Source organism: Pinus tabuliformis, chromosome X, assembly GCF_031772625.1.
Source record: "Pinus tabuliformis cultivar Carrire ecotype Pingquan chromosome X, CPIR1, whole genome shotgun sequence".
NCBI lineage: Eukaryota > Viridiplantae > Streptophyta > Pinopsida > Pinales > Pinaceae > Pinus > Pinus tabuliformis.
Genome location: NC_142308.1, coordinates 53,250,811 through 53,260,938, shown reverse-complemented (window position 1 = coordinate 53,260,938; position 10,128 = coordinate 53,250,811). Strand labels below are relative to the sequence as shown.

The following is a 10,128-nucleotide window of genomic DNA, read 5'->3' as shown; positions in this document are numbered from 1 at the left end:
TTCTTTTTTTTTAATAATTTTTTTCCTTCTTTCTTTCTTTTGATCACCATTTTAAAGGAATCAAAGTTAAGAGTAAGAAAACAAAGGATGATAGTTTTTTTCAAGGAGTTAATTCCTTATCTTAATCACATATATCACTATTAAAATGTCTTTTTTTTTTTTCATTTAAGGAAGTGTGAGCTATCACAACCTTCTTTAAAAAAAACAAAATCATATTCTATTTCTTTTTATTTAATTTCTTTAAAAAATAATGAATTTCTTAATTGGCCTTTGTAGGTCTTAAATTAACTTATTCTAATCAGGTCAAAATTTGAGTTTGATTTTTTTTTAATCATTTTTTTATCTTGATTTGGTTGTTTTTCTTGGGAGGATGAGCTCAAGCTTAGAGACAAGTTGCTTGTAAATATCCTAGAAAATGAGATATTGTACACTTAGAAGTTTTGTTTTTATAACTCAAAAATTTTATATATTTGAAATTTTTCTATTTGAGAATAATTTTGTCTAATTCTTTTTTTTATTAAAGCTTATTTCAACACATGTCTATATATACATAAATCCACTATATTTCTCTCAAATTTTGATTTAATATAAGTGCCCGAAACGTTTTCAATATTGTTCAACATTGATAAATACCAAAAGCATAATGGCAAATTGGGAAAACTAACCTAAACTAACAATCTAGTAAGTAGCCATGGGATCAAATTAAAAAACCAAAAAATTATAAAAAATACTACACTTCTCCAAAACCAATGATGATAGTCGAACATTTGTTGATATCACCGTAATCATAAAACTAAATAATAATAAATCCATTGAAACATTTCATTTTCTATATCAAGTGAATCAAATTGAGCTATATAAATGTACAAAACCAATACCCATTATATCTATATAATCCCAAATCTTTTCATGCAATGAATGTGGATAAAATACAAGTGCCAGTATGATCTCCATCATTTACATCTCTTCATTGTGCTACATTATATAAAAATATATTTACTTAATAAATATAGATAAATATATAAAATTTATTGTGTATGTATATTTATATCTAATATTTGGGCTTGGAGTATGTTCTAAAACTGTTTTTGTTTGGCTAAAAATTATGGATTTAGACTTTAAGAACAGGGTAATGGCCCAAGACCCAGAGACATCCGACATGAGCAAAAACCAGCCCCTTAACTACCCCAAATAATTCTAAGTAGTAGCCTGTATTTACAAATAACAACTTGTGATAGTTGTACTGCCTACCCTACCTACCAGTAACAAATCACCAATAAATAATTCTAAATAATTATCTACATTTACAAATAAAAAAACTAATGATAATTATAATGAACACTAATTTGACCACTTAATTATAATAAATTTTATTCTTTTACGTCCACCCAAACTCTTCTTAAAATATGTCAAATGAAATGCCGTATTTCATCAGAAACTGTGAGCATCGAGAAAACCAGCTGTAGGAAGAGCAAACGGCAAGTTAAACATCGCTTATTGTTTTAATAATTTCGCCAGTAGTTTCCACATCTTTTCTTTACAAATCCATCCGAACCCAGATGTAGCTATATAGCTCTTTCAAATTCAAACCAGTTCCAAGATCCTTAATCACAATGGGGAGCTCCATCTCCATTTCTTCTGCAAATGAATGCCTGACAGCAAGAATAATATTCTCAGATGGCAATCTAATCGAATTCGGGAAGCACATCAAAGCAGAAAAGATAATTCTACAAAATCCGGGCCATTTCCTCTACGATTCGGATACTCTGTTCGTAGATCGTTATATGGCGGCTGTTGATTCAGACGAGGAATTGAAGATGGGGCAGCTCTATTTTCTCCTTCCACTGCGTAAATTGCACTACGTGCTATCGGTCTCAGACATGGCTATGCTGTTGCGCAGAGCTAATTTAGCAATCAAATCGACAGACTCCCAATATGACCAGAAAATCCAGACTGCCCCTTCATACGAAAAGTCTAATAGGAATGAAGGGATTTCAAGAGTCCAGTGCGAAATTGCCTTCGCGTTAATGTAAACCAATGAATTTTCTAAGATGCAATCCACAAATGTGGACAAACATCATTCAAATTTCACATAGACTCTGTTAAGAAATGTTGGAAGAAGCTTGAAAATGTCCAAAAAATTAGCGCGCTCATCATGAATTTTTGCATATTCAAATGTGTTTTTGTAAGCTGTTAAAGGCTATTAGTTTCTCTATTCATTGCAAGTTAACACAGATTCTCTTGTATACTTGAGTGCTTAAATATGATTCATTAAATTTATGTTGTTGGATTTGTTCGCGCCCACTTGTTTGGTTAAATATTTGCAAGATTCCTCTCTGTCTTTAACTGAAGCATTCCTGTCCTCCTCCCTCTGGCGTGGTTCTTCCGTCATTTGTACTACCTTCCTTGAAGATAAGCTCACTCTTCCACCTTTCATGGAGACTCCTCCTATTTAAACTCTCACCATTGCTATGTGCTGCTAGTTCTTAGTCTTTGGAATGGTTGTTGATAGTGTTGTTAGTGTTTGTGAGTTTGCTAGATAGTTGGTGTGAGTGTGACAAGTGTGGGATTGTTGATAGCTTGAGGAAAGTTGTGAAGTGTCCTTGATCTTGTGTAAAACTTGTGAGTGAGAGAGATTTGTATGTTGGGAGATCCATCTTCAAAGAGTGAATGCTTGAGGAACATGCTGGCTGGACCCTTCTGAGAAGGCTTGTGACGTCAAGACTTTGGTTGTAAGCTTACTCTTATTTCATTATTAATGCAATCAATGATGTTTTTCTATGTCTTGTATGTAATGTACTTGATAGCTCATGACTTCTTGACTTTGTGAGTAAATAGATCATTGTTGTTCCGGTTACATGCTTTGTTGTATTTCCTTTACATTATTTCAGGTTGATTACTCATCAGGAGAAGGGAGCGGAAGCTGGAGTAGTGCAACGGAACTCCATCGACCACCGGTTGAGGTAGGCCTCCAACTATGACTGTTTAAGGAAAGCTATTGTTGATCTATCCTTGTTTGTGACTAGACCCACTCTAGGGCTAGATGGGTTGCCTCTGTCCGCAGAGGGAACACTTTCCTGCATCACAACGTGAATGCATTTACTATTAACAATGATACACATTTATAATACATGGGAGTGACCATTGGATTCCATATTCCAAGGTCTCTTGGACTCCAGTGGTTGTTCACATTCCACACCAACCCATAGAGGATTAGGTGTCCAACATTCTCCCCCTTAATCCAAAGGGGTATGTATGAGTCCAAGAAGAGAGTTGTAATACAAAATGTGCAAAAACATGTATGGAAGCACTAGGCTGAATGTGCTCTCTAAAACGCTGGTATAAAGGGGGGTGGTTTGAGGATGACCACCAACACTCGAATGCTTAGTGCAGTTCCCGGAACTCTTCCAAGTGGCAAGAAGTTGAAATATTCTTGCAAGAGGAAGTGTCCCTAATGCTTTGGAGAGGGAGAGCTTCAACTTGAAAAAGGGAGGTCTACAACCTGCAGTGGTTTAAGGATGACCACCAACTCTGGAATGCTTAATGAAATTCCTAGAGCTCTTCCAAAACTGGCAAGAAGCTGAAGTCTTCTACTAGAGAAAGTGTCCACAATTATTTGAAGAGGCATCACCAGCCAAAGGCATGCTTAGGGGCATCTCTGTCTCTAGCTACAACTCTGAATCTGGTATGGATGGTTGTGGCTCAGGCTCGCTTGATGTGGCTTTGAAGCCTGTAGATGACCATCACTTACCCCCTGTTAGATACAAGGTGAGAAGATGAAGAGATCTCAACTGCAAGACTTTTCAATATTCGAGAACAAATCCTGTTGTATGAGAGAAATATCTTCTTGGTCGTTGAAGCCCATTGCCAAGAAGCGATCCATCCAAGATGAATCTTTGTTCTTGCAAGAGGTTTGTTTTTGAAGCATCTGTTTGAAGAATGATTGGTTTTATGACAATGCTTACATGGATGAAGATCAAAACAATGATCTTTCACATGGCCAACTCGGTCACAATGTTGGCATTTAACAATCTGTTGTTGTTGTTGTGGAAGAGGAGCAAAATCTGGAACAGCTGAAGGTGAATTGTCATGAAGAAATCCAACACTTTGAAATTGAATGGGCTTGGAATAGGTTGGAATGTGAAAGAAAACCTCCTTATCATATCCAAAACCTATTTTGTGCTTGTTATGGACAAGCTCTTCCCAACGTCTGATGATTGGCTTGGGAAGTGTATGTTGAATTTCTACTTCTGTATTCAAATCAGTGCTTGTACTGGGCTCAGTGATCTGAACAATTTCTGGTTGTTGATTACAGTAAACTTTGGACTCAAAAATGGGATTATTCGGAACAAAAACAAGTTCAAAATCATGACTACGTTGTTGTAGATCCTCTTGCTATAGCAAAGATTCAAAGCTCTCTTCCCTATGCTGAGAAAAGGTAGCCCAACGAATCTGCCAAAATGATCGTAAACCCCAACTAATGAAAAAATTCCCAACCAGATTACACAAAATCTAGGTGGATGCCAAATTTTACAGTCTTAAAGTGGTGAAGACAGAAGAAATGCAAGCAGTTGTTGATGAATTTAATAGCAGTTGCCTCGTATCTGGAAAATCGAGGAAATGAGAGGGCCAACGAAGGTGCTTTTAATAACCAATGGATATCAACTCTTTATCGCTAGAAATTTTGAACTTTGAATGAGTCAACATCACCATCGACCAAGATAATTCTAGATTTGGAAAGAGAACATCACCATCTATGAAGTCGTTGTAGAGTCTCCACTTTACACTTGGTTATCCATCATTTCCTACAGTTTTCCCTCACTCATCTCTCCCTTTTGCTCTATTTTGCTGCATAAACTCACCCAGATCATTACATATGATGGCATTAAGCATGATTTAGGGATTTTGCTAATGTGTGACTGTTTTGTTTAGATTTTGACATACTTACAGGCATTTCGCAGCCATCTGCTGATTCCGCAGCCATCTGATGATCCCGCAACCTTTTTGTTAATCTCAAGGTTCCACGTGTCATTTTGCCAAATGAGCCACATGGGCACTTAGGAATCAAGGTGCTCGAGGTTCCTGTGCTATCAGTTCAGCCAGCCACGTCATCTGTACCTCCGGTCAAAGGGGGTCAAGTTACGGTCAAGTAAAGGCAGCTTAACGTTGATGCGTAAGCTGTTGGGTCACGTCGGTGGAAAAGGTGACTTGTCAGTGTTTTGCAAGCTGTGGGGAACATGATCCAACGCTGGATTCATTTCCCATAACGACCAGGACCTCCAGCTCGACCATGAAACATATGACGTGTTAACTGCACCTTTAATACGCATGATATTCAGTTTATTTTCCGTTTTATGCTTTACGCATTAGGCCATCTTGCAGATGCCTATAAATACTTGCGTCTGCGTACGCTTATGTTACTTTTTAGTTGCTGCATTTTATAAACTTGTTGTTATTTTAGAGCATTCGAAGACTCTGTTTTTATAGTGCTGTTCTAGCACTCTGGACTGTATTTTTCTGCATATGGAGTAATAGAAACAGTGTTGTTTTGAAGTTTCCAATTCCTTGAGTCTCTTTTGGATGATATGAATGGAGGGCCCCTGTTCATGTTAGCCTTGTAAAGTATTTTATGTGCAGCATTTCCTTATTTCTATTCAACATTTCTTTTAGTTGAAACATGTACAGCATAATTTAGTTTCTTGTTATTTCATTTCCAGCCTTTCTTTTTAGCTGATCAGCATTGTTCTTTTGCAGGTTTTTGAGCCCGGGATTGATTTTGTGTTTGTGTATTTGCTTAAATATCTAGTGGTAGTTTCAGTTGACAGATTCAAGTTGCTACCTTTACTTTATTTTCATAGTTGATTTTTAGTTTTATTTCTCACAGTTGTCTGCTAACATATGAATGATCTCTTTATCATAAATTGACTATCTTTTAGAGATCAGAATATTAATAACTTGCAGTTGGCTTTGGGTGCTTTTTAGACTAATCTTTAACTACTTTCTAATCGTGTCTTACACAGTACTATGTGTTAGAGGCAGAGAGTTAGAAAGAGCAAAACATTATAACTAGTCTTTAAAGTAGATTTTTCTCATTTGTTATCATTTCTTAGACTTATCTTTAGCTACTTCCTAATCGTGTCTTACACAGTACTATGTGTTAGAGGCAGAGAGTTAGGAAGAGATAAACATTATCATTGGTCTTTTAAGTGATTTTCTTACCTTTATTTGCAACAGCATGAATGGTGTCTAATGCCATTAGAAAGTGGTTCTTTGCTTTCAGTTCATTTTAATTTATTTATTTCCTTCAAGCTTTTCCTTTTCAGCAAGTAGTTAGAAACCACTAATCACACACTCTCACTCATCTAGAATTCAACTTACACACACTTTCACTCATCTGTTTATACTCATCACTCCATCTTAGGAAGATAAATTAACCACAAACAACACCCCCAAAATGACAAAAAGCTCTAAGAGGTTGCTTAAGTACATATAGTACACCTTCACTTCATCAGCTTACGAGCCCCGGGTTGACAATTAATGACATCAATTTAGAAACACTAAATTGACTAAACATTTTGGCGCCGTTGTCGGGGAAGTGAAATTAAGTAGCCATATTCTTAGAAAAAAAAAACATAAAAATTTCAAGGAAAGAAGTTGATAACCTATCAAAGTATGCTCTCCTCTTGCACTTCAAAGTGATCTGGAGGATCAGAAAAGAGAAAGTTATTGATTTAGTAGTTTCTTGAGTATGCTCTCTTCTTGCACCTAGAGTGACCTGGAAGATCAGAAAAAGAACTATTAACTTGACTTGAAGAAAAATAAAAAAATGACATGCATAGAGCTAGAGATTCTAGGGGAAGGTTTTTAGCTAGAGCTCGAAGTTCAATTTTTACAAGTCCATCTGCTTCAAGGGATAGACAAGAGACACCTCCCTTATCTCCAACCGAAACTCCTAGTCCTAGAATTCCTGGAATTCAAGAGCCAAGAGTTGACTCTCCTACACCTTCTATTGAGTTTGAACCAGGAAGAGACTCTTCTCTTTCTCCCATAGGAAGACCAATTGTAATTGAGGAAGTAGAATCACCTGAAGAAGAAGGAGAAATCTCTTCTCATTCACCCTTTGTAGAGGAACCAGAAGATTTTGAAATCCCTAGGAGAATCATCATGGCAGAGGAAGAAGGAGGTGGTAGAGGTAGAGGTAGAGGAGGAGGAGGAAATAACAATAATAATGGAGGAGGTAGAGGTCCCATTGGAGGAGGAAATAGAGATGGGGATAATTCATTTGGGTTTCCCATTGTTAATGAGGATTCCCGAGCCACCATGAAAAACATATCACCATCTGTCCTCCTTAATTTCCATGGGTTAAGAACTGAGGACCCTGAAACATTCTTATTTGAGTTTGAAGTTGTGTGTCGAACTTATGACTATCTGGATGATACTCAGAAACTCAAATTGTTCCCCTCAACATTAAAAAATCAAGCTTTGAAATGGTTCATGGGGTTACTCACTCAATCCATTAGGACCTGGGATGAGATGAAACAGACATTTTTGGATAGGTATTTGGACTATTGTATGCCTACTAATCACAAGGACGAGGTTTTTAAAATGATACAAAAAGAAGATGAGAGCTTAGAAGATTTACTTGAAAGATTTCAATATAACTTGAAGAGAGCAAAAATGAGTACCTTGGATGAAGAGACCTTAAAAGCCCTCTTATTAAAAGCCATTAGGGATGAATGGATAGACATCTTAAACATGATGGGGAAAGGGGATATTTCTCAACTTTCTCTCAATGATATAGCAGAACTTTGTATCCATCTCTCAAGGGGCAAATCAAAAACTCAAAAAGGGCCTAGAGATCCTTCTCTCCTTAGGGCAAATAAATCTGCAACAGGATCAGTGAGTAGGGCTGAAATCGGCAGTATGCTTGATGAATTTAAAACTGACATCTTAGGGAGTCTTAGTGAACAACTTGATACCCTTAAGATTCACAATAAACAAAAAGCAGAAGCTGAGGCTTTGGCTATCTTTTGCCGGAAGTGTAGAAAGAAACATGCTTTAAGGGAATGTCCCTTAGATGCACACGTTGTAGAAACATGTGTAATTTGCTCAGAAACTCATGAGACCAAGGATTGTCCTTCAATTCCTGGCCTCAAAGCAGTCTTTCAAGAAGATCCAGATACACTTGAATCTCTCTGTTTTATTGCAAGGAGACCTTGGCAAGGACAACAGAATCAAGGGTTTAACAACTCTATGAATTCTCAATCCCAACCAAATTGGAATCCTTGGCAACAACCTTGGCCTCAACCTCAAAATGCTTTTTAAGCATGGATGCAAAGCATGCAAAATCCTTATGCGAGACTTGCTCAATTCTATCAATATCCTCCATCATTTCAGAATTAGCAAGCTCCACAACTTCCAAATCAAGGTCAACAACTATCATTGCCATACCCTCAACAACAACAACCTCCTCCACAAAATCAAAATTCTCAACTCTCCCAGCAGAAATCAAATCAACTTCCCTCTCAGCCATTACCAAATCCGAATAATAGGAACCCTCAAAATGCTTACATGATGGAAGGTCAACCATTCCCTACCTATATGGTTGTTCCTCTCAATGAAGTACAACTCAGATCAGGTAGAATCTTAGATCAACCTTCTACAAGTGCCCAACAACCAAGCATTCCGGAGGAAGAATCTCTCAAAGTCAATAAAGGTTCTGAAGTATCACTTCAAAACCAAAATATCCAAAAAGAAAAAGAATCAATCTCTACAAATCCCATAGTTGAGCAACCTACATCTTTAGCTACACCTCCTTTTCCTGAAAGATTGCAAATTGACAAAGGGGTGGAAAAGCAAATTTGGTTGCCTGACTATAGCTTTCTAGATGAATTGAAGAATGTCTGTATCAAGATCCCCTTGTTACAAGCCATTAAGGAAATTCCCATTCTAGCAAAGACAATAAAGGAGTTGAGTTTGAAGAAAACAGTAAAAAGAACCAGAGATACCAAAAGGATACATCTAGTTGGAAAAATTGCAGACATTATGATGGGTAAGATTACCATGCAAAAGTATGTGGATCCCGGTAGTCCTATTGTCAAAACTCATATTAATGGGGTTGAAATCCCAAATACTTTGATTGACTTAGGAGCCGCGATCAACATCATGAGTAGACAGACCATGGATCAATTAAAGCTTCCTAACCTTATCTTTACACCTACTTTGCTGCAACTTGCAGATAGATCAATCATTAAACCTGATGGTGTATTGGAAGACATTCCAGTCTCTCTAGATTCTTGGGAATATCCAGTTGATTTTATGATTTTAACTCCCAAGAACAATCTAGGAGGACATCCTCTTATCTTAGGAAGACCTTGGCTAGCAACAGCTGATGCCTTCATCAGTTGTAGGTCTGGAGACATGTATATATCAGATGGTAATTCTACCAAGAAATTCAACTTGTACCCTCCAGCAAAGGCAATAACAGAAATAGGAGAAGATGAATGGGTAGAGGATGAAGATACTATTCAACCTGTTCTAACCATCTCTGAGATTAGTGAGGACAGTCAAATTCTAAATACATTAGAAAATTTTGAAGTATCTTTAGAATATGACTCTACACATTTTCAGATAGATTCAGACATTGAATATCTCTCCTCTAGACAGATGTCTCTCTTCTCAATGGAAGAGTTTGGTAGTTCTACAGTTGAAATCCTTCCAGGAAAAACATTGAACATTAACAAAAACTTGGAAAGACCACAACAAGAAGAATTAACCAAACTGTTGCAAAAACATTCCACTGCCTTTGCATGGGAATACACTGACATGAAAGGAATCGATCCTAAGACTTGTATTCATCACATCTATATTGAAGAAAACAGCAGACCTATTAGGCAACCACAAAGACGGATGAATCCAAACCTTAGGGAAATCGTGAAAGAAGAACTTCAGAAATTGCTCAAGGTAAACTTCATTTACCCCATTTCAGATAGCCAATGGGTTTCTCCCTTGGTTATAGTGCCCAAAAAGAATGGTAAATGGAGAGTTTGCATTGATTATCGAGAATTAAACAAGGCAACCTTAAAGGATCATTTCCCTCTACCTTTTATTGATAAGGTACTAGACACT

General features: G+C 37.0%; 1 protein-coding gene across 1 annotated transcript; it reads left to right on the top strand.

The window, feature by feature from the left end:
* The first annotated feature begins 1,613 nt into the window (after positions 1-1,613).
* LOC149138298 (uncharacterized) lies at positions 1,614-2,033 on the top strand. The gene has a single exon (XM_089450325.1). The coding sequence runs from the start codon at positions 1,614-1,616 to the stop codon at positions 2,031-2,033; it is 420 nt and encodes a 139-aa protein (XP_089306451.1).
* The last annotated feature ends 8,095 nt before the right edge of the window (positions 2,034-10,128 follow it).